The sequence below is a fragment of the Manacus vitellinus genome, unplaced genomic scaffold, assembly GCF_001715985.3.
Source record: "Manacus vitellinus isolate BGI_N305 unplaced genomic scaffold, ASM171598v3 scaffold_46_pilon, whole genome shotgun sequence".
NCBI classification, from domain to species: Eukaryota; Metazoa; Chordata; class Aves; order Passeriformes; family Pipridae; genus Manacus; species Manacus vitellinus.
This window is the reverse complement of record NW_021940578.1, coordinates 4,103,725-4,128,254: the sequence shown is the minus strand read 5'-3', so window position 1 is coordinate 4,128,254 and position 24,530 is coordinate 4,103,725. Positions and strand designations below refer to the sequence as shown.

General features: G+C 46.4%; 3 protein-coding genes across 3 annotated transcripts in view; 2 read left to right on the top strand and 1 right to left on the bottom strand.

Annotated features, from left to right (window-relative positions):
- Positions 1 to 2,409, top strand: part of LOC103765461 (centromere protein S) — a 3,141-nt gene extending 732 nt beyond the window's left edge. Inside the window, exons 3-6 of the mRNA XM_029962398.1 lie at positions 5 to 192; positions 657 to 690; positions 1,281 to 1,347; positions 2,073 to 2,409. Coding sequence (XP_029818258.1) covers positions 5 to 192; positions 657 to 690; positions 1,281 to 1,347; positions 2,073 to 2,228 — 445 coding nt within the window. The 3' untranslated portion in view covers positions 2,229 to 2,409. The remainder of the gene's footprint in view (positions 1 to 4; positions 193 to 656; positions 691 to 1,280; positions 1,348 to 2,072) is intronic.
- Positions 2,410 to 3,628: 1,219 nt separating this feature from the next.
- DFFA (DNA fragmentation factor subunit alpha) lies at positions 3,629 to 7,296 on the bottom strand. The gene is made up of 6 exons (XM_029962397.1): positions 7,233 to 7,296; positions 6,529 to 6,690; positions 6,283 to 6,413; positions 5,760 to 5,949; positions 5,239 to 5,393; positions 3,629 to 4,558 (listed from the first exon to the last, which is right to left on the bottom strand). Exons 1-6 carry the CDS (start codon positions 7,294 to 7,296, stop codon positions 4,355 to 4,357), a joined length of 906 nt encoding a protein of 301 aa, XP_029818257.1. The 3' UTR covers positions 3,629 to 4,354.
- A 295-nt stretch (positions 7,297 to 7,591) lies between these two features.
- PEX14 (peroxisomal biogenesis factor 14) overlaps positions 7,592 to 24,530 on the top strand; it is a 71,795-nt gene continuing 54,856 nt past the window's right edge. The window contains exons 1-2 of the mRNA XM_029962396.1: positions 7,592 to 7,741; positions 13,454 to 13,501. Coding sequence (XP_029818256.1) covers positions 7,592 to 7,741; positions 13,454 to 13,501 — 198 coding nt within the window. The remainder of the gene's footprint in view (positions 7,742 to 13,453; positions 13,502 to 24,530) is intronic.

Below are 24,530 nucleotides of genomic sequence, written 5' to 3'. Positions count from 1 at the left end.
GCAGGCGGCTGTGGTGGCCTGGAGCGGAGCCGGTGTGTCACCGCCTGCCCCCGCCTTGGTCCCTGCAGAGGCTGAAGGCGGCGGTTCACTACACGGTCGGGTGCCTGTGCCAGGAGGTGGAGGAGGACAAGGACATACGGTTCAGCAAACAGAGCATCGCGGCCATCTCGGAGATCACCTTCCGACAGTGCGGTACAGCCTGGGTTGCCTGGTGTTACCTGGGGTTACGTGGGTTACCTTACCTGGGGTTACCTTACCTGGGGTTACCTGGGCTACCTGATGCTACCTGGGTTACTTGGGTTACAGCTCCTGGGTTCAGGAGCCACTGCTGAACAATAGCTTTAAAATAGCTTTAAAATAGCTTTCGGGGCTTTAAAATAATAGCACCGAACTAGGTGTCACTGGGGCATTCCCCTGCATTGTGTTTTCAACAGTACAAGAAATAGCGTTTCTGCTTTTCAGACCTGAAAAAATCGTGTAAGTGTGTGCGGAAATATCGTGCCTGTGCAAGAGTGGCACCAAATAACCAGCTGTGGTCACGTCTCTTAACTGACTTGGATAACCTGCACTTAATACCTTTGTAACAACTGTTGTGTATTATGTATCTCTTTCCACTCAGCATTTTAAAATATGTGTCATCTTTGTGTTTTCTCCAGAAACCTTTGCAAGAGACCTCGAAATGTTTGCAAGGTAGGCACTGGTTGTTACAAAGGCTTTCTTCTTTAGTGTTAGCTCCTAAGTAATCTTTAAAACAGGTCTTGTAATTCAAGGTTTTAAGTGTTCTGTTGTCTGCTTAAATAGTGGCCGTGAAGTTAGGAAATAGATATTCTCTGCAGGTACTTCCTGATCTTGGAAGCTCATTTATGTGGTACAAGTGATTGTTTAGATTAACAACTGTATATAATCATCAAATGCATTGATACACAGGGGTAGTGGATGGTTTGGGGGTAACCAAGCTGGTTTCTCCAAGGAGGTAAAGGAGAGTTTTTAGTTAAAACCCAACACAGTGACCTGCTGACAGGTAAGAGGGAACAGGACAGTGGTGCTTGAAGTTCTGGTTGCTATATTTTCACACAGAAAGTGTGGGAATTTAGATGTACAGAAACAAGCTTGATTAAAACAGTTTTTTGTGCATAGTTAGGGAAGACAGACAGGTGGGATTTGCTTGGTGCATATTAAGCCCCTTTAGTCCCTGAATTCAGTGCTCTCAATGAGATGCTCTATGGCCTCTTACAGACAGTGCTGGCAAACATGTTAAGGGGTGTTTTTATTTTATGCAGGCATGCAAAACGAAGCACAATCAATACAGAAGATGTGAAGCTTTTGGCTAGAAGGAGCAGTTCTTTGGTGAGATTCACTGTATTTTCTGTCTCACAACATTCTTAAACCAGCTAAGAGCATTTGAATGAAGGATATAGATGAGGAAGCGACTGTTGTTTAGGCAATTTCACTGTCTTACTGATGATGAGTGGGCACAAATCCAGTGATTTTTAAATTTTCATCTTACTTCATGACACTGCCTCACTGTGGGAACACACATCTCATTGCAATTCAGGAGTTGCAGGAGGGTTGCTGAGGTTCCAAGTACAGAAGTGCAATAAAACCCACCATACAGACACAGCATCATCAATCCTGGAAAGGAATCACTTTGCCTTTTCCTGATGTGGTCCTTTGTTGTAGCCCAGGAATAGTTTGAGTCTGCCTTGAGGAGCTGAGTCTCCTCACATTAACACAGGGATCATGGAATCATTGCATTCTCTCTTGTGCTGATCTCTGTGAAGTTCAGTGGATTAAACTCACTGATGTTGTGACATGCCTGTACATGGAACCATGAAGAAGAAAGCTTCCAATAGTGATTTTAATTTTATGTGAGGAGATTTTTTCCTTTCATATGTGATTCAAAATATGCAACACGAACTTGCCTAACAAGGCAGAGTAAATATTTTTTTGGAGTCTGTCATCTTTCTTGTAGTAAGAATTTGCCCTATGACTTTCTCTTCAATATTTCTCTCTGATTTCATGTGAATAAATGAAGTTCTTCAGTAGAGAACTAATTAGTTTATTGTTCTCAGCTAAAATATATCACCCAGAAGAGTGATGAGCTTGCATCAAGTAACTTGGAGCAAAAGGAGAAGAAGAAAAAGAAGTCCAGTGCAGCCAAGGGAGAGAGAACTCCTGGGGAAAAAGAAGCAGCTGTGACTGAAAATGAAGATTCCAACATGTCATGATTTACCTTTCAAGCAATGTCTCAGGTCAGCTTCTCTTAGTATCCTAGAGAAACCAGAATTAGCCTCTGTAAGATTCCTCTTGCAGGTTAACACCAGTAAGGAATCTTTAGGTTTTTAGGTGAACACAAGGAGTTGGATTTTTATTGTTCCAAAAATGCAAGGTCGGTGAGAATTCAGTAAAGCTTATGCCCAAAATGCCTTAATTGCTCACAGAAAGTACCTGTTACTAAAATTAAACTCCTTTAAATAAAGAGTTTAAAGCAGAACATTCTCACTGAACCATAATAACTCAGTATGTGCAACACCCTCAGTGCTGCTACTTAATTTCTCCAGTAACTGTTTGACTTGCTCCTTGCTTCCAGTTTAGATGTTTTTGCTCAGGCATGTTGAATATTTTGGTTTTGTTTTAACAGCCATATCTTTTACTTGTTGCCTTGACAGTTTAAACATGTTTTGTGTCACTTCCCCCCTGTGACACTGCTGGGGTATCACCTTTACTGTCAGGAGTTCCCATTTTCAGGCAGCACTGTGGCTCTGGAGCAGTGGGCAGACACTGACTCCCATTGCCCTCTGCCGGGCTGGCAGAGCCTTACAGAGTGCAAAAGAGCTGTAAAAGAGAATTCAAAAATAATTTGATTCAAAAGAAGCAGATTTAAAGACATCAGTAATTAGACAGAAATAGCCAAGGGAAATGAGGAGGCTGCTCAAGCTGCTGTGTGGGCCAACTTGATCCAGCAAGAATTAGCTTGCCAAGGATAGTCTAAAATATGCAGCAAGAGAGGAAAGACTTGAACACTGTTTCTCTTGCCCAGCCCTTGATTCATGAGACAGACTCTGCCTTGAAGTCACTTTTTCCTTCCTGCAGGATACAGCTTAGGGCAACTCCTCCAAACCAAGTTTAAAGTCATCAGCTTCTCATTTTAGTTAGGCTAATATATTAAACACCACCCCAGGATAAAGAAGGTTCTCCATGACAGAACTGATTGAAGTTGAGAAGTTCTAGGTGTAGCTTTGCTCTGTGTTTGAAAAAAGAGTGCACTTTCTAGATTTGAGTCACTTGGCTATACATGACACAGTGGAAAAAGAGCACTGCTCTTGTGCAGCCTTTCATTCTTGCTCTGTATTTGAGCTTTTAAGCAGGAGTGATAGGGAAAATCCCATACCTTTTGTAGGCTGCAACTATCCAGTACTGATCAAATAAAATCAGGTGCTGCAGTGCAGAACACAGGAATATCATGAATCCCCATCTCTGGGGGGGAAATTTCACATGATGGCTCTTCAATACCCTCCCTTTCCCCCATCCCAGACTGTTCCACTTTCAGGGATGAGATTTCTTTTAGAAGAATTCAGCACATTAATTATAGCAGCTGGTGGAAATATCAAAACTAGCCCAACAGTAAGATAAAAAGCTTTTATTGATATCAGAAAAAAAGACTTTAACAAATTTAAAAATCAGCCAGTTAATACAAAAGCATCATGATGCTACACTCATGATTAGGAGAATAACACAGCAGGCCAAATACAAGTCTTCTGTCACACAGTCCTACAAAGCAATTATTTCCATCTTTGCTGCGTTTTACCAGTTAGTTCTTACACAGCACCCAAGAAAAAGCTCTGAAGTGAAAGGACTTTGAATTTACTTTAACTGATGAAATCAGTGTGAGAATTCAAGGTCCTAGATCCCAGGCTGGAGCTCAGAGCCAGGCAGCAGCTGGTTAAACCCTCTGCCCTGTTCACAGCTGTGCCTCAAAGTGTCTCAGAGATCTTCCACCCTTTACACTGGAAATGGTGGGGGGACAAGGTAAGCAAACTGCCCAGGGCCTCAGGAGCTGCAGCCACCAGCATCAGATGGAAGCTTCTGGCTCCCAACCAGGTTTGCAAAGCTGAACCCTTACATGCTGTGTTTAGCAATACCATTGTTCCAATATTCTGCAAAAAGTCAAAATCCCTTTGGTCACACATGATTTGAATCACACCAGGAGTCTAAGCCTAGGACAATGTCCAGATTTCCCTTGTCTATAGCCAGAGCACAGTTTGACCAGCAAACTCTGGCCCCCAGGACGTGTCTTTGCTGGTGTGGATCCTAATGCAGAAGCAGGAGCTGAGCTGCCAGCAGCAGGGCACTGTTATTTTTTGCGCTTTGAGCTGGGCCAGTCCCCCCAGGGCAGGGTTTTCTTGCCCTTGGACGTGCTCCGCAGGGAGTGCAGGGTCTGCACTTGCTGGAGGCGCTTGGAGAGCTCCTGGTCACAGGCTTCCTGCAGAGCTCCAGCCTTCTGCTTGTCCCACCCCAGAGCCGAGGCCAGGGCTGCTCTGTCTTCCTTCAGCACCAGCTGCAGGAAAGCAGATTTCTAAGTCTTTTCCACTGACTCCCTCACCCACATGAACAACAGCAGGAATGAGGCACCTGTTTAGCACTGGCACTTTGGAACTGAGGATGTTCCCAGCTTTCATCACCTATTCCATGGGCCACTGGATTTCCAGTGTTCTGCCAACACTCAGAGCTTGAAGCTCTGTTCGGATGTTCAAGGGAACAAACAGCAGCTACTTAGTTTCCACAGCAGGGAAAAGCAACAGCAGCCAGGTCACAGCTTGGAAGAACACCTTTCTATAGTGGTTACAGTTTAGCTGGACTTTCCCAGCTGTGGGTTTGTTTATAGTTTTCAAAAATAATGAGCTGTTGATTTGGGATGTATAACCAAGAAGTATAGCTAGATGCTTCTGCATACAAAAAACCACCCTGCTGGTAAGACAGCTGACTATGATTTGTCAGAGACCAAACCCAAGAGTATTTTGTGGCTTTTTGGAGTACGTGAAACAGCATCAGCTGGCTGACACAGAGGGGCTGCAAGCAGGGGGTAGAGGTACTGAGGGAGAGAAACAGATTCAATGTCACCATGCTGAGACAGATCCACTGACATCAGAGCCTCCAGGAGCAAGGACAGCTTCCCCTACAGCCTCTCTCTCCAGAGGGAGAGATTTCCCTGGATACAATTGTGTTGTTCTCACCCACCTCTAGGTCCTGACTGTCCAAGCAGAGCTCTGGAGCAGGTTTCTCCCTCAGAGCAGCAAGGATCTGGTCACTGAGGGCTGTTTTGGCTGGAATGCCTGTGCTGCTGGTACCTGTGTCAACCACATCCATCTCCTTCCTTGGTGCAGCCTGAGGTTCTGAAAGGGAGCAGAGTCAATATAGCCCCTGACAAACATAGGACAGGAAAAGTGGCCTGGACTGCTTTGATGGTTGTGAGATTAAGAAAATATGCATCTTATCTACATGTACCCTCTAAGTTAAGAAAGCCATAATGCCTATGTGATTTAAGCTTTTCTCCCAGTATTCTACTTTCAGGCATTGTGAGAATTCTCTCACCTGGTCAGAGAATTCTCACACCACACACACTAAACCAGCTCTTGCATCAACCCCACTAACAGCTGCTGAGCAAATGACTCACTCCAGTCCTTCACTCCACCTTATTTATTCCACCAACTATTTCAGGCATCTCTGGGAAACTCCTCCAGCATCCCAGTGCTCCCTACCTGCTGCTTTGCTTAAGACACTGTCTTCAGTTTTCAAGGCCTCCAGGTAGAGCTCCAGGAGCTGCTTTGACTGACGCTCCTCTTCTCTTCTGTCCAGCACCTGCTGCAGGGTGTCCTGCAGCACCTGGGTTTTGCTTTCACTTTGGGCAAGTTCTTCTGCCAGGTCTGAACGTGGCACATCAATCAGCACCTGAAAACAATGCCCGTGCTGAGCAGCTCATTCCATGGCCCTGAATGCAGTAGGGACCAGCCCTCCTGAAACCCAGCATGTCCCACAAGGTTTCTTGTGAAGCCACCATTCTTTACCAGAAGCCAAAAGGCATCCAGGGACAGTCAGGGTTAAGAGCACCTTGCTCAGACACTTGAGTGTTTCCCCTACATGAGAGATTTGACTCTGGTACCAACAGCCAAACAGCAGCAGCTGAATTAAGCCCGAGATCTTGTTTACTAATTCTGTTCTCTCCTGAGATGAATGGATGATGGGCAGAGCCAAGGACAGGGATTGGGGGTTTCCCCACTGTACCTGGAGGTCTTCTTCAGACATCAGGATGATATTGGACAGGTCACCCTTCAGCTGCCTGGCCAGCTGCTTCCACTTCTCCGCAGCACTGTCCACTTCATCCGCAGCCCCCGAGAGCCAGGATGTTCCACTGTCTGACACAAGAGTCATCAGCTCCCTGGGTCACTCCTGATCCACCTGAGACAGCCTAATGTCACCAGGTGTATTCCAGACACCCTCCCCTCCCGTGCTCCCTCACCCACAGCCTACCTAAGCTTTTGCCAGACCATTTCTCATCCTTGGCCAGTGCCACAAACTTGGTGTTAGGGGGCAAACACAAGAAGTAATCCTCATCATCCACAATGGTCCCATCTTCTGCCAGCACCAAGGTGATGGGCTCCCTGGCCTTGTCAATGGCCAGAACACCACAAGCTGCACAACAGAAAAAAAAACTTAATTAAATGACAAAAGTGACACAGCACTGCCCTTTAATAACCTCCAGCACAAGGCACAGGCAAGTCTCGGTGACTGAGGCTGGAGCCCAGACCTGTCTCCTCACAGATCTGCACATCAGCTCTTTTTTAGCACAAACACATGTGCCTCCCTCCAGAAGTTAATATTAGAATCAGAGAATCATGGAATCATCAAGGTTGGAAGAGACCTTTAGGATCATCCAGTCCAACCATCACCCAGCACTGCCACTGTAACCCCCAAACCATCACCCGGCGCCAGATCCAGACACGTCCTGAACACCCCCAGCGATGGCGACTCCACCACCTCCCTGGGCAACCCACTCCAATGCCTGACCACCCAGTGTTTTCCTAATCTCTAATCCGAATCTCCCCAGCGTCAGTTTAAGGCCATTTCCCCTGGTCCTCACTGCCGGACAGCGGCTGTTTCCCGGTGCAAACCTCGGCACAGGCAGCGGGCCGGCCGCGGGGCAGTGGAAGCGCTTCCGCGATGCTCGTTCCCACCTCCCTCGCATCCTCCGGCTGGCGAAGGCGCCCCCGGAGCCCCGGGGGCTTTCAGCACCAGCATATCGCGGGGGGTCGGGATCCCCGGGGCTCCCACTGGCCCCCCGCACCTTGTCCGGGACGCGCCGGGCTCAACCTTTTTGTCCGCACTCCGAGGCAGGCACGCGGCCACGCGTGCTGCTCGGCCCGTCCGCGGGCGCCCAAGCAGCGCTTCTAGCCGGGCCGCATCGCCTGGCGCCGGGCGTGCTTCTGCAGGCAGGGAAGGCGCTCCTGCCGAAAGGGCAGGGACACCGGCCCGCCTGCCGGGCCTGAGACCGGCGCTCCGGGCAGCTCACGGCAGCTCACGGCACCGCTTGCGGATGCCGCCGCGGTGGGCGCAGCGATGCCGCCGGCGGAGCTCGGCTCGCCTGCTGCGGAGGGAAGGGCGCTGCAATCGGCGCGCTTTTCAGGGGTGGTTGGGCACGCTGGGAAGATGGCGGCGGCGGAGGCGAGCGGAGGAGCCGGGGCAGGTGAGGGGGAGTCGAGGGGCCGGGCCGGCGGGGGCGCTGGGGGGGCTCCGGGGGGCTTCGAGGGGTCCGACACCCCCCGGCACCGCGGGGGCCTCTGCACCGGGGATCCCTGCCCTCTGCGAGCGGGGGCTGTGTGGGTCTGGCTGGAGCAGGCCGGGCCCTGGGCACAGGCGCGGTGGCATTGAGGGGCTGTGGGTGTGAAAGTCGTAAAGCGTGTGAATAAAGGGAGAAATAAATGCAAACACGGCCGGGGAGAAAGGACGCGGTGTGCCAGGTGGGCACGAAATGAGGTGGAGCCCTGCGCAGGGGGGAGGGTTGGACTCGATGGTCCTTGTGGGCCCCTTCAAAGTCGGAATGTTCTGGGAGTCTGTGAGGAGTCAGACAAAAAACTGCCCCTGCCTTGCACCTGCGAGGGAGGGAGGAGGATCCTCGAGCCAGGAGCGTGAAAGGGCAAAGCAGCAAGAAACTGCTGTCAGATGTGCTGTCAGACACTGAACGGGGAGGGCCAAAGAGCAGTGGTTTGAGTGCTCACGAAACACTAGAAGTGTAAGGTATTTTTAAACTGGGGCATGAAATGAATGGAGCAACCAGAGAGGAGAAGGAAAGTGTGATGTAATAGTATTCAGTATATATTGTTAAAGGTCTTTTCCAGCCTTGATTCCATGGGATAGGTTTGATGTAGGTGTGCCTAGTGTAGGTTCCTGTCACTCTTATTGTGTTGCTGATAGCCCAGGGTCACTTGTATTCCATTGCAAACTCAACCCTCCTCAAATTCAGTGACCTCCTGGAGCTCTCTCACCTCCCCTGAGTCCCAAACAGGCTCCTGAGAAGTGGTGCCAGGGGAATTTGGGAAAGTCATTTTAGTGCCCCCAGGAGGGAGGGGAAAGGTCTTGTCTGGCTGTTTGAGCAACAGGGGAGAAAGTAGAGCAAAGTCTGCCAGGGACACGCTTTTATGTGCAGTCTCTCAAATCTGCCCAGATTTGGCTAATTCACCATGAACTTCTCTGCTGATCCTTTCATTTTGGACTGAGGGGGCTGAGTTTGTAGGGAACACTGTTGAACTAAACTGAAATGGAAATAATATTACATAAAGTCTGTGCTCTTGGGTAACTAGCACAGGTCTGGGTTGTGAAAGGCCAAGTTACCAAACTCCCAGGAGGCTGGGCAGCTTTGCATCACCCATGTGCTGTCATCAGTCCCAGAGTGAGGAGCAGGTGTTCCAGTCCATCCCTCACACTTCCAGGGAATGCTTTCAGAGTAAGGAGACCTGAAAATACTTGGGCAGTCTGCAGGGTTGGCACTTGCTGAGGAAGAAATCTGGTTAACTGGCAGATGTGGTTGCCTGAGAAACACTGAGGTTCTCTTGAGCTCAGATATTGTATCCTCCCCTTGCACCCTTTTTCAGCAAACATTTATTTAGTGTTGCTGTAGCTCAAGAAAAGGCTTGGTGTTTGCAAGTGGAAAAGTCTTGCTTTTTAATGGACCTCAGAAATGTAGCCAGAGAACCCCCTAGGTTTTAAAGTTAAGGACATGAAGGATCATGGAATGGTTTGGGTCAGAAAGGACCTTAAAGATCACCCAGTTCCAGCCCCCTGGAACTGTGTCCATAGTGAAAAATGGGAATGGTAACTCCCACCTGTTGTGTAACATGGAGAGTTTTTCGGGTATGGGCTGTACAGAGTAAAGTGGAGTTAATGCCTGTGCTGCTCTGTAAGTCAGGAAGAATTTGGGATGAGGAGAACAGCCAGGCTGCAGAGAGACCTGTGCACCACTGAGAGCTCACTCCCTGTGGGCTCCTCTGAGGAGGGAGGGGATCTGGAGGCACCCTGGGTGAAAATGGTCAGTTAACTGGATAACTGCCTGCTGGATTCTGTCCCAGTTCTTGCAGGAATGCTGCATTCTCAGGCAACAACAAGTTCCTTGCACCCCCTTTGGCTCCTGGCCTGACTTCACCAGTGGCAGAGTTTGTTCCAAGGACAGCTCTGGCTCTGCCCTCCCTCAGGCCTGGGGGCACCCCTGGAGTTCAGCTGCAGGGTCACACACTGACACTGCCCCCTGCACACACAGCCCCCAGGAGCAGCTCTGTTCCTACAGCAGCTTCCCTCCCTCCCCGTGTGCCTGGGAGGGGCAAGGGGGCTGCTCTGAGTGCTGGGGGTGCCTGCTGAGCACAGAGGGCCCCACCACCATCTCCCACTGCTGCACTTCCCTCATCCAGAACTCTGGGAACTGCTCAGTGCTCTCAAACTCCGTGGGCTTGGATGGGATTTGAGAGAATCTTGTAGCTCTGGCAGGAAGAAGGGGGTGTGACTGAACCACACATAGCACAGTAGGTGAATTCTCAAGGGGACAATTTTGGAACTAAACAAACTAGTGAAAGTCTCTCAGTCTCTCAGAGTGTAAACACCACTCCTCTTACACAACCCTTGCAGTTCTGACACGGTTATCAAGGCCTGTGGAAAGTTGTCCCCATTGCACACTAAATGTTTAGAGAATCTAATAAAATATTTGCTTTCTGCCACTGGTGATGTTCGTTTATTTATTGCCAGGCTTTCAGCATGAGTGGTGGCACTGCCTCGCTTAACTTGTTTATGTTTGGGTCCCATCATGTTTTCTATTACAAATCGAGTTAGTTTAGATGCTGGAAAGGGAGTGTCAGATGTCTTATGGCTTATTATCTGTTTTCCTTGGTTTAATTTTCTCATTCTCGTGAATTAATATATTGCCTCAAGCACTGTGGGGACGGGGGGAGCGTTGCAGCTCAAATGAAATCATTTACAGAGATAGAATTATGTTCTAAAGGCAATAAAGATTTCTACCAGGCTTTTTAAAATACTTTGTTTTGTTTAGAAATCATCTTCCTTGGGCCTTTAGTAAAAATAAGCAGAAGAAAAGATCCTGTCTCTCTGTTACAGTTCTTTATAGCAGCAGGATGGTGGTGTAGCCTGTGAACAGAATAACTGATTTCTTGGTGAAGTTCTCATGGTTTAGTGGGGAACCAAATCTTGTCTTCTTTCTAAAGCTTCATATACCCCCTCTGAGTTGAGTCTTCCATGTAGCTGGGTGTTTTCTTTGTGTAAGGAAGTAGTTAAAGCAGATTTCAAGGGTGTTGGAAGATGGCTGATTTGTTGCTCCAGAGACTTAATTCCCCAGTTGCATTGTTAGTCAGTGTACAGGTGAATTTTCCTCCCCACTTGGCTGTAGCTCTTGGCTGTTCAGCTCTGGATTCTGTGCCTGAAAGAATGGTTTTCCTGGTGAGGGTAAATGGTCCCTGGACTGGGATGTCCCTTGTTTTCATTAAACACAGGCTGGAAAGGATGGGCTCTTCCCTGACTTGTCCCAGAGCTACCATGTTCCAGAGGGTGACAGTTCCCTGCCTTACAACACTGGTTCCTTTGCCTTGTGCTTGGAAATCTGGCTGGAAGGGAAATGCAGATCTCACTTTAAGTGTTGGTAGCTTTGGACAATGCAGTCCAAGGACCATAAATGATCCAACTTGTCCTGTAGGTGCCACCAGGGAATGAACCAGCACGTGGCAGAACTGGTGAGTGTTTGTCTTGGGGATCAAGACTCTTCCTGTCAATATAATTTTCACATGTTTTCTCACAGCAGCCTGGACTTTGTTTCGGATCCTTCTTTGGGGAATTTCCCAGGTTGGCCAAATTCTGTGTGGGGTGACAGTCCATAAATACTAGAGCAGCTCTTTAAGGCAGGACATGGGAGCTCTAGTCCTTAGGATGCTGTGGGGATTTTCTGAGGATATGCATTCAGGGGTGGTTTCTTTCTCTCTTCCATTGTGCCTTTACTGTTTGCACCACACATCTGTAGTTTTTCTCTTTGCAGTCAGCTTAAGTAGTTCAAATGCTTTGATTTTTCCTTGAAGCTTGCTACAGAAGAGCACAATACATATATTCTTAGAAAACTCAGCACTTAATGTAAGTGGCTTGATGGAACAATTCCATGGAAATAGTCGTCAACAGTTATAGGTACTTTTCTGAATTGTTCAAGACAGATTTTATCTGTGCTGCTCTTCTTCTCCTAAGCAGTTCTGACCCTGTGCTCACTGAATTTGAGGAGAATCTTTTCTCTGACTGAGTGTGCTGTGAATCAGGCCCCAATATTTTAGAGTATTGGCCATAGCAAGATACCTGTGTTAGTCTTGGGATTTGGTTGAAGGAATAAAACAGCACACACACCAAATAAATTTATCCACGACCTAAACATGTTCAGTTACCTTACTAATAAATCATGGAAGCCATATTCTTGTGTTGATTCTCACATTTTCCGTATTTTTGGAGGAGTGGATGGATCTTGAGGCTGTTCATTTTTCTTTGATCCAGCTGAAACAGATTTGAAAGCAGATGTTCTGTGCATGTAAAGCCAGTGACAGGGAGAAGTGCCCTTTTCTCACTCTCACTGTGTGACTGCAGGGTGGTGTTGAAGCTGATGTTTGCAGTGGTTATGTCCAGTGATCCCAGGGAATCCCTGCCCAGCTGTGAGGTCTGGCTGGGCCCTGGTGATGATCCTTGTCTTGGAGCAGAGGAGTTGCAGGATATTTGAGTTTCTGGCACCCTCTTGTGGTAAAAACTTGGGTTTATATATATATTTTTTTTTTTGCTGTATTTTGTAGATGGGAAAGAAACCCAAACGTGAAATACTTTGAAGGTTTGGTATATTGAATAAAAGTAATGAATAGAGTCGGAGAACAAAAGGTCACTTAAGGACCTTGATGCTGAACTTAATGAATGGGTTCCCTTTTCTCTAACTGGGCCTCAAAAGTTGTCTTCATTACCAATCAAAGTGCATTTTTTCACCATTGAGGTCACAACTGTGTGTCACCTCTGCTAAGATAAAACACCTCAGGTGGAGGCAACATGGCTTAGACCATCCTAACATCAGGTGGATCCTGTTTGAAAGCAGTTTGTTGACCAAGATAAATTTATTTTATGGTAAAACTGAAGTGTCTCTACCTTGTGAGAGCTGATACATTCGAGTTACACAGATATCAAACTGCTGGGCTTTACTGGCAACGAAGAGAAGCCCAGGGAGGAGTTCTGTAAAACATGGGGCTGTGGGAAGTGCTGTGCCTGTTCCTGAGAAGTGAGTGAATACAAGCAAAACTGCAGGTGAGCCTGGAGAGTGGAAGCTCTGGAGCTTCAAGTCTAGTCCAGTCTTTGGCTGCCTGTCCTGCTTTAATCAAATGGTTCCTCTTTCCTCCTGTTCACCACTTGTCCTGGCGTGCAAGGTAAAGTGTTCAGCCCTAAAACTTCATCTCTTAATTATGTGTGGGAAACAGGGATGGCCCTGGTACTGTGACAGTTTGTGAGGCTTAGTTAAATCGTGGTTGTTTTGAAGTCTTTATAAGAATAGTGCAGAAAACAAAGGGTGCATTAGTGGATCATGGAAACGGGAGAGGTATTTCAGAATTTGGGTTTGGGTGATCACTGCTTTCATGCCATCTCAGGAGTCTCCCTGGCTCTCACTGCTGGCTCCCTCATTTGAGTTCTGCAGATTCTGTGAATTCTCTTGTTTTAAATGGGGACTGTGGAATTAGCATTTTTTTCCTATGCTTCTGACCTCTTAATCTTCAGTCCTTCACAGAACTGCTGCTGGTAGCAGAGACCAGTGTGTCCCCCTAACTCCTGCTCACAGGGAGTGTTTCTGAGGGTGTCCATGGGGTGGCAATGTGAGCTCACTGTTGTGTTTGTGTTCCAGGCTGGCTCCTGCCCTGCCGCTGAAAACGCCGCGTCTCGGGAGCCGCTGGTGAGTCCCTCAAGAGGCAACATGGGATTTCCTTATGATAACATAATACACATGAGTTGTTCTCTTTGCTGCATCTTTTTTCATCCGTTGTTTTGCTTTTCTGAGGAGCTGGTGCTTTGTGGAAAAGGTGTAAAGTGCTGTAGGTGGCCTTGCTGTTCTCTGAGTTGTGAGCCAAAGCCGTCACCTCCCATCTGCTGGGGTTGGACACGGCTCAGCTGGGCCACCCTGCTGGCCTTGAGCACAGACTGCCTGTCCTGGGTGCTCTTGTTCAGTGCTTATTTAGGAAAGAGTTTGAAGAAAGCCCTGGGCAGCATAATTTAAACTGAATTCTTAGTGCTATTGTCTAATAAAAACCCCTCTGCTGCTCGGAGACCTCATTCACACTGTCTTTATATTCAGAGGCACTCGGAATGAGCTTAGAAGTGTTTGTTAGCTGGCAGTGCATGTGATCCAATGTTTTTACTCCAGAAGCATTTTGGAAAGGGCTCTGGGATTTTTTGTGTATGATGATAACTAAGAGAACCCTGTTTTGTTTGCTCTTTTATGGTGACGCAGAGTGGGAATTGAGCCACTAGTCCTGGAGCTGCAGTACGTTGTTTTTTACAACCTTGTTTTTCTTTCTTTCCTTCTTCTTTAGCCACCTATAACTCAGTCAAAACCCTGCCAAAATTCTTAGCCAATGTTATGGTCCTAAATATATAAATCTCTAACTGAGTTTCTTCTCTGGCTTTTCATTTGTTGATCACGGTGAATACAAGGGGCTTGCAGGGAGAACACTGAAATACTCATGGCACTGGCCACATCAAAGTATTTTTACCATGTAACTCTTACCTGGGGACCCCAGGAGATGGTTTTTAAAGGAGAAAGATGTGAGCAAAGGTTGTGAACTGGGAAGGGTCAGTAAAATGAAAGGGCTGTGAAGCTCTGCAGTGACAATCTCTCTGTCTGGTAACACTGTGCCATCCCTTAATTGCATGGATGTCTGTCTGTGAGATTCCCTGGAGCTGTTATTGACACCGTGTGCCTTGTGATGGATTTGGTGGTTTGCTCTTGGGGGGTTTGGTTATCCCCCCATCCTCCCTTGGGAAGGTCATAGCAGGCAGCAGATCATCACAACCTGTGCTGATCAACAGTTTGTTCTTTCTCAGAGCAGGTTCTACCATTACCTTTGATTTCATTAATTTCTTACTGTATATGTGACTGCAGAATTGCTCAGAGGAAGCACAAAGCAGTTGTGTGTCTTTCTGTTTGGGTGGATATTCCTACTACATAAAATTATTTGTACACTCAAAGAACTCCAGCATAAACTTTACTCTCACCATGGTGAGTCTTACACTTGAGCTAATTAGAGCCCTTTGAAAGGTTGAGGTTTCCTCCTTATTTTTTCATTAATTGGGTTTTTTTTTTAAATAATAAACTCTCATAGTCTTTGTCACATTTGTTTAGAAGTGATTATTGCTTCCAGCTGCTCCTCTGTGGACGCCTTATTAAATGAGCAGTGCAGCTCTGTGAGCCAGATGACCTGACTTCCACCACCCTGCTGGGGCTTCCCTGTAGCCAGGACTGTGCTCAGTGCCCTCCACACACCCAGGACATGTTGGTCCATAAAACAGACCTGTAGGCACATGGTGCCCTGTCATAAAAGTGTTTATGGAAGCCCTGGAGCAGACTGTGGCAGGAATCCAGCAAAGGGGCTGTGTGGGGAATCCACGTGCTCAGGGATATCATCCCGGGCTTCAGGTTTGGTGTGAAGCAGTTGCAGAATCCAGAGGAGGGAGAAAAGAGCCTCGTGGCCAAATTCTGCTCTGCACCCCCTCACCTGTTTTGGCTTGATTGGTGACAGGGCTGAGACCTGTTTGGAACATAAAGCACACAAGGGTGAGAAAGCAGTAGGATTAAACCACCTTGCACTGTATCAGCAGTTGTTATGGAGTACAGCTGGGTTTGTACTGTATTCCTGATTCCAATGGACACTGTATCCTGCAAGGTGCTAAATACCTTCTGCTCTGTGCTCAGGGGCACTGTCTGCTGCCTACTCTGGACTCCTCTCAGGAGGAACCCAGGAGAAGCCATGATTCCTGGTTGTTTGCACAAGGATTTCAGCATTCTACAGGGTCCTGTAGCAGACAGTGACACATCATACTGTGCCCTGCATTTGGGTCTTCCAGGATACCTCGTTATGGCCTTCAGAGCTCAGCCCTACAAACTCAGCCCCACAAACCCCTGTCACATCCCAAACTGCTTTTGTCCCACCCACTTGTGATGTTTTGAACCACCAAAAGGAGACAAGGGACTCCATTAATCCCTGAGTTCTCCAGTGTCCTCCCAACAACCCGTGCCAGCTGAAGAGCACTCCCTGCAGAGAGGTCGCGGTGTGGGAGCCCCGGCAGCGGGGGCTGGGCCGGGCTGTAATTCCTGCGGCAGAGCGGACACTCATTTCCCGGCTGTCGGTCTTGGCCCATTAAAATCTGCCGTGTGGCTCCAGGGTGGGCAGTGTAACCTTGTGTTCCCGGAGCGTCAGCATCTCGCTCGGCTGCTGTTTACAGCCACCTTTGTCACCGTCAGCGCGGGATCAGCTTCTCCTTGAGTCCGGCTTATCATCCCCGGCTGCTCGGAGCAGCCACCTCTGATAAGCTCTGAACACTTGTGGCATTGGAATAGGTTTGTCTTTTTACAGCCACTCAAAGCAAAGTCCTGGGATGTGCAAAGGATGTAACCACACAGGACAAACCCCCTTTCAGTGAGGTTAAACCGTTGGAGAATCTCTTTTTCTTCTGGAATCTTGGTTTCCCTTCTTTCCCCTTTGTTTCTAATATCTCTCCTTAGTGTAATTAAGTAATCTTTTTAGCTTGTTTTGTCTCTCCCGAGCAGAGTCTTGTAGCTTTCTAACCAGCCTGTGCTGCTTTTGAGGTGTTTTCAAGAGCTTGAATATGTTTGCTGTTTGCTTTCTGCTGAATCTGCTGCAGCCCAAATTGCGGCTCTGCAGGTTGTACCTGTGAGAGCCTCCAACAGGAGCTTGAGTCATAGGGATAACCTAAGGAAACAGAGGCCTTTCCACATGCTGCTTCTTTGTTTGGGTGTTTTTTCCCCTGACACAAAACATACTCATTCCCTTGCTGGAAGAAGTACTACTTGTAAGTATAACAGTACTGTTTGTAAATATAAAACTCTCTTAGTTGCTCACTAAGTTGCAGAATCCCTGGATCATGATATGAGGAGCAGGGTATTTTCTTCTGTAGGATAATTTAACGTCTTTTTTTTTAGCATGTGCTGTTTCTGTTTCTTGCTGCAGATGAAAGCAGTTAGCTCTGAAATATGGACATTTTATTCCCTTTTTTACAGGCTGTTGAAGGGTACAAGGTAGCAAGAATTACTGCTGCCTCTCTAGCAATTAGTGTGGAGTTTGTTGGAATGTGCTGGAGCCCTTGTGGCTTTTCCCCACCCTTTGTTAAACTGATTTTCAAATATTTAAGGGTCATGATAATGGCCAGAATACTTTTAACACCCTTTTTGTGCAAACATCAGTAAAGTACACTGCACTGAGTGACAGACAGTAGAATTATTAGATCCTTTCTGTTTTGTTGTCTCGTTTTACACCTTGTCTGTTCTGTTAAGCTTCCTCTCAAGTAGGCTGTGAGTACAGAGAATTTCATTTAGCTTTCTGAGGAAGGAGCTTTGCAATTGAGATTTTGACTACTTTTAGCTGGTGTAATTAGAAGTTGATGGAGCCCAACACTAACAACAGCATTGTCTTTAACAAAGTGAACAAAACCATGAGTGGGAAGGAGGAGAGGCTACAGAGTTGTGCCATGAGATTTGAGGGAGCTTGTCAGGGCTCATGTTCGTTAAGAGTACTCAGAATCTGCTTTTTATGAAAAAAAAAATAATCTTTGGGCAAATTGAGAATCCACATCCTTCTTCTTATGAAGTAGGAGATGCTCTTTCTGCCCTATCAAACCCTACAGAACACGAGTTATGTGTGAATTCTTTGCAGTTTTTCTTTGCCTGAAATTGTTGTTTGAAATGAAGACAGGAATGGTATTTTCACTGAAAAACTCCTACTTTGTTTTCAGAACACATTCTTACTTAAGGAATACCTTGTAATATCCTTATCCTTTGTTTTGAAGGTCAGAGGTTCTAGTCCAGATTTGTAGAAAATTGTGATTTTTTTTTTTTTTTTTTTTTTTTTTTCTTTTTTGGAAGAACTTTTGTTTCCAGAAATGATGTGAGGGACTGGAGTGTGCTGGAGGGACACTCCCCATCACGCTCCTGCTTTCCTTTTCCCCCACCCTCTATTGTTGGAGACAGGATTTATACCTGTTTACTGTACAAATTTTCCATCTGCCACAGTGGGTTTGTTCGCAGTGGTGGCTGCACTGAACGATTCTCTAAAAGTAAATCTATCCAGAGGGGATTTCCAGACAGCCAGAGTCAGTAGGCAACTAACTTACAGCCCCCAGTGAAACATTAGTCAGGATAATTTACTGTCAGCAGGAGAGGAGGAGAGACCAGGAGCTGGGTGACCTCGGGCCAGGCAGGAACCTCGCGTGTGATGCTGCTGCACTTGGTTTGGGGAGTCCTGGATGTGCTGCTGGGGGTTCCCAGGGCTGGACAATAATTCCATCAGGCCGTGCAGGGTCATTGCAGTGCGGGGTTTGGGTTTACTGGGCCACGAGCAGGGAGCCAGAGGTGTGTGACTGCCTGGCACAGCGACCCTGGGTTTGCTGCAGAGAGCTCTGTGATTTACTGAGCAGGGCTCTCTCGTGTTTGACCTTCTGAGAAGTTCGAGATTATTGGTTTTTTGTCCGTTTTTCTCTCTTTCTTCTGGGTGTTCATTGACTTCCTCTGTCGTTCGTGCAAAGTGCACTCACTTAATCTGTCAATTCCCTTTACTCTTTTGATTTAGACAAATATATTAATATGTGCAAAGTGCACAGATGCAAATTTACTTACTGAGCACAGTTAAAGAAACACTGTCATACCAAGTTAAATTTCCCATTTGAGGTCAGTGGGAAAGTTTGTTTGGAATTCCTTTAAATCCCAGTTTTAAAAGAGGGTGGACCATAATAGTTTGGGATATAATTGGTGCTGTAGCATTACATATTAATTCATGAGAGCTAGAAACTTGCAGTAGTCACAGGCCAAAGCAGGTGAAGACCCCATGAGCCTGTACAAAATGTTCTGGTTAAATGACACTTCAGAGCAGTGGGTGAGGTGGCACAACCAGGACAGGGACAGTCCTGTGTCACTGACAGGGAGGTGAGTCAGTAGTTTATAATCTTTTCTGTGTGTTTGTGCAGAGAGGAGCTCTGAAAGCAATTCCAAACAAACATTTCTGGTCAGAAGACTTTGCTTTATAGTAGTTGCAGTACTGTAAGTTCTTTACAAAACACACAAGGAAATTCAAGTACAGGGAGTTAGGTCAGAATCTTCTTGGTGTTAGGTATGGTTTGACTTCCCAGAGATTCCACATCTCTCACTGAAGGTAAAATGGAAGTTACAGTGCTTTGAGACTCTGGAAAAACACACTGGCATACAGTTAGGAAATACTTGATACTTGATATTTTCCCCTTGAAAAGAATTGGTTTCAGGATCAAGGAGGGATAAAGGCATCATTCCAGCTCCATGAGCTGTGCTATGTGCAGAGCAGCTTGTAGAGGGCAGCAATTGCCCACAGTTCTCTCAGCCTGGGGAGAGGAGGGATCAGCTGAAGAACTTCACAGGAGTGGCTGATGGCTTTTTTAGCTTCTTGAAATAACTTTGTGCAGGAACTTGTTCTTAGAAGTACCTCTTGACTCCACATTATTAAATTCCTGCTCTGAAAAATGTTGCTAGAGATTGTTAATTCCTCTAATACCACTGAGCAGTTGGACTCCTTCTGCCCAGGTGCTGCCTGTGTCATTGTTACTGCAATTACTGACAGCTCGTGATCCTTACAGGATTAGAACTGCCTACCTGGGATAACTGTTCTTCACTTCTTGGCTTCCTCTTGCTTTTTACCTGGGAGATCATGCCAAAAGAAAACATTTGCAATGTCTGTGGCATCTTTGTTGTGCCTCAGATATGTTCATCCCATTAAAAAGTGAGGCAGCAGAGGCACAAAAGGCAGAATGGCTTATTCAGCAGCTTGGAAGAATAAGCTAAACTTGATGAACAGAAAACATCCCTTAGAAACCTCTGATGCCAGCACCTTCAGAACCAACTTACTGGAGAAGGGACTTTCCCTGCATTTCATGTTTCTTGTATTTCTCCATGTGTCACGTACATTGTAGATGTAAACAGCTTCATAGTTCTGGAGAGTTTTTGTTTGTTTTGGTGTTGTGTGCACTTTTACATAGCTCTTCTTGTTACCACTGTACAGACCATGTCCTCTTCCCAGCTGGGATCCCATAACACACCACTGCTACTTGGGGTTGCCTTTCTGGAAAAGTAACACTGCAAATATGCATGGCTTTGTAGCAAAGTGATTTTACAGCTGGAGAGAAGCAAGAGAGAGCTTCACATCATCAGCCACTCTCCCAAAATGTCCCACTTATCTCTTTCATCTCCTGGTCAGAGCAGGATTTTCCTCTGCTATCAATGTTCCTGGTGTTTTGTCAAGCATCTGAATGGCCTGAATGATGGTGTTCCATGGGATACAGTCCCACAGCAGAGGACCTCTTGCTGGAATGGAGCTTCCCTGCCATACAGTGAGAATCTCCTGTGTCTCCCCTCCAGCTTTCCTCTCCTGTTTGTTTTGTGTGCCACCCTAAGTGATTCCTTTCCTCCTTAAGCATCTGCACCCTTCAGATGTTTGCAGACAGTTATCACATCATTTCTCCTTCCCCCCACCCCCACCCCGGTCTCTCAGCCAAGCTCTACATATTTAGCTCATTTAATCTTTCCTCATAAGTCAAGCCCATAATTGACAGCTCTGACACGGGGAGTCGCGTTGGTTGCACATGCTGCCAACAGGATATAAATACTTTCTGTGCAGTGATTGAGAATCACAGGCAGGGCTGAGACGAGCCTGCCCCTGCCCCCCCTGAACACTGGATTTTTGAAACCCCCTTTTTCAACATCAGGTTGCCACAATTCCATAGAGATGGACTCGGTTTCCAGTCCAGTGCTCAGCTGCCAAGCACCCCATAGGCCTCAGAGCAGTGGTGTCAGGTCAGCTGGGAAATTCAGGACTGGCAGCTCGTGGGGTTCCAGTCTGAATTCTTTTGGAGGTGCTGGTGTTCCCTGTGCTTCCCTTGCCAGGTGTGCAGGTGCCTCAGGCTGCTGAAGGCCATTCCTTGTGGGAAGGCAGAGCTGAGCTCCCTGCAGTGAAAGGGTTCTTCCTTGTCTCTGCCAAGAGGGAGCTTGGGAAGCCATGGATCCCTGATCCCTGTAAAGAGTTCAGGGTTCTTGCTTGTACTTGAAGGATCTGGGAAGAGGCTTTTAATCTCACCCAGAAAGGTGTTGCATTGGAGGAAGAGGCAGTTATTTGTCCGTGTGTTGGGACACACAGATCTGTTCCCAGCTAAGCAGATTTGGAGGTTGCTTTAGGTGACTTGTCTCCTCAGGTTTGTGGCATTCTCCTGAAGAAGATGGGAGAGCTGAAGTTGGGGAACTGGTAAATGAACTGCCTGGCTCCTAATGTGTGTTCTGTGAGGCTTCATATGCTGCAGCCTCCCCAGCGGGGCTGGCTCACAAACATTACATGTATTATTGCAAAGCATGCAGCATAAAGAGAGCATTTATGAAAGGGAATATCAGAGGAAACATTATAGCAGGGACCTTATAGCCTTTCCATTATTATGGTTTAAATCTTGACATGGTCTTTATTTGCAGTGACACTGGGACCAGTAAAAAGTGTTTTTTCCCTTCCCCTCCCCTCCCCTTTCTCCCATCTCCTCTTCATTCTCTCCTTCCACATCCTGTTCTGAAGCTGTGGTGCAGAGATACCAATCGTTAAACATGCGACTCGTCGCAGAGCCAGGTTTCAGTTTGTGTGGAATCAGCCCCTTTTGACTCAGAAGTTGGAAACCAGATGACTCACAGTGATGCATGTTTGTTGTTTTTAATAACTGTCATTTTGCAAAATATGCTCAAAGCTTCAAACCATGACTTCTGGAGCAGGGGTGGTGTGTATTTATTTTTAATTTGGGAGGCTATAAGCTGGAATGTGTTTGTAGCTGCAGCCTTCCCTTAGAATCTGGGGTAAAAGAAATTAAAACATAGACAGTGTGAAAGATTTTAGAGATAATTTTTTCCTGTTACCTGAAAAAATATTTATTTTCTCGATCAATTACTTGAAAAGGCTCCAGGTGCCAAACATCTGGTGGGATTGTAGGCCCCTGGTTTATGTTTATGTTTTTTAATATATACCCAAAGGGACAGGTTTCTTAAAAAGAAAGCAGGCAGATGTTTTTAATTTGTGGAGTTTTAAAGAATAAATGCCATTCCTGCTTTATCATTTCAATTTCTAACAAAATTGTCATCTATCTCCTTTCTTTTATAAGAAGCTAGCAAATGTATTATTTTAATGACAGAATTCCCTATCAGTAAAATCCCGTAGCAGTATGGAAAATATGAAAATATCTACACATTTAATTTTCTAGAGATTTATTACTGCTTGTACAGCAGTTTGTAAACTCTAAGCTCAGTATTAAGTGCTTTATGAGATTTTTTTGGTGTGTTTTACTTTCTAATTTGCCTCCAGAAGTGTTGTTGTAATTTGTTGAAGTTCTGCAGGTTTGTTTTGCAGGTCAGTTAATTCGCAGTGAGAATTTACAGCTACTCCCTCCCAGCAGAACAGAGGGGCACCAGCATAAACTCTGTGTACGTGGGAACAGGATGGGACCCGAGATGGAAAAGTGTACGTAGGGACCTGGTGACAGAATTCATTGTGGTCATGGATTTTCCTCCAGTTCATTTCTCAGAATTTGGGTGCTTTGTAACCATTTCTGGTGTGATTTATATTCTGCTCTGTTGCAACTGCTGTTGCACAATGAAGTGCTGTGCTCTGGTCCAAGGGAGGCAGATTCCCAGCCTACCTCAGCCTGTTGCTTCTTGTTAGAGAGTGAAAAAGCAGCTACTGATTTAAAACAGAGGGTTCAAGTCCGGGTTCTGCTTTTAGCCTGAGATGGGGCATCTCTCCAGTGGTAAAAGTGCTGGAAAAGGCACATTGCCTCTACTCTGAGGAAATATGGATCAGTGTGCTGGCTACTGCTGGACAGCTGTGCTCTGCCTGATTCCTTACTCCAGTCGGGAAAGAAATAGGTTTTGATCTTTATTTTTTTTTAAAGTGAATATAATTGCTTGTGAAAGATAGTGAAGTGATGGCTTTGGAGGCTTAAATTGTCCTTCCTGTGGTAGAGCCGAGCAGGATTCCCCAGCATGATGTGGAGGGACCCTCCTCTCCCCCAAGAGACGAGAGGAGAGTTCAGCCTCTCGCCCGTTCGGTGCCTGACTTTCCTCTGGAGCTGCCAAGAAGGATGCCAATTTTTCCATTTAGCTGACTATTGTATAGACCTTAAAAGGGAAGGTTTTAATGCAGTTGGCTGCGATATAGACTGTTAAAGGGAAGTTATTTATTTTAACTGGCTGCTGTATGGATTGTTACGAGGGCATTCTTTCAGCCGCAGCTCTATATTGACTGCTGGATGTGCCGGGCTGTATTGCTGGTAGCTGTCATATTGACTGTTACAGAAAAGATCTGTATTTAAGCCATAACACTGCACTGGGATCTCCCAGGCAGGATATTAATGCTAATTCATCTGCTCACCCCCTGCTGTGAGTGTTATTTGTTTAAATCTGTAGAATCCCACAGCGCATTTATATCCTCGCTAGAGTGAGCTCCGCTCCCTGTAATTATTTAACATTATATGCTGATATAAATTGTAACAGTTAAAGAATGGTAATGAGTAGCAAAAAAACACAAACTTAACCTTAGAAATGGCAGAGTCAGCTCTTAAAACAACAGCCAGCAACTTTCCCTGTTCCCTGCCTTTTCCCAAGTCCATATGCACAATATTGTGCATACATTATGTGTGTGCGTGTGTGTTCATGCTCGCACTGGCAGCGGTGCCAGGCAGGGCTGTAATTATGCAGAATGCACTGTGAAACTTATGCACACTCTTAATTACATGCAGTGCCTACGTACAGCAAGTTTTATCTCTCTGCAGCTCAGCTCCTTGATGAGTTGCTCTGATATGTGATTGGAGCCGGGGCCACCACGCTGGCGGAGGGAGCGGAGCCCCTGGATTCTGCTCGGGGGGAATCGTGTCCCAAGGTTAAGCTCAAAGCCATCGGGTGTCACTGTTGCTCTGTGCAGGCTCGGCTGGAGGTGGATTTGTCTGGCAGTTAAAACTGGACTTGGGAAGTAGTATTTTTGGCTATTAACATCCAAGGCATTTACACATAATTTATATATAAAGTGCATGTCCATACACACCGTTTGAGTGTGGGTGGAGTGAGCAGAGGTAGCTCTGTTGTGTGTGAGCTGATTTTTTTTTTTTTGCAGTTTCTGTTGCCTGTAATAGCATTCGTGTCCCAAACTGCCATGCAGGATGGGCAGCTATTGCTGAATGGCTCTACATTTTGCTCTGGAAGTGACTGTGGTTCAGCAGTGCAGCTGACCTGATTTCTCTGTGTAATTTGCCTGTGGACATTAAGCCAGGAGCAAATTTTTGGATTTATGATGCAACAATTGTGGTGTAGGAACACCAAAATTATATTCAGTTTAGGTTTTTGAAGAGCTTGGGAGCTACAGGACTTAAAAGGTACCATAGACATTTTTAAACTGTAAGTTATGTGTGTCAGAGCTCATTGAAAAATCAGGTTTGCATTCAAACAGTTCATCAATAGCATCAAAAAAAAATTTACTACGACTTGAAACGGGGATGCCAGAGAAAAACCATGTAAAGAAATTTCAAAGAAAATGTGTTTTAAAAAGACTTTGTAGTCTGTGTCCCTTCTGATTTTGGGTAGGGAGTGGAAGCTGGAGTACGAGGAGCTGAGCTTGTGCTTGATTTGCAGAGCAGCGTGATGGTCGGTTGGGCTG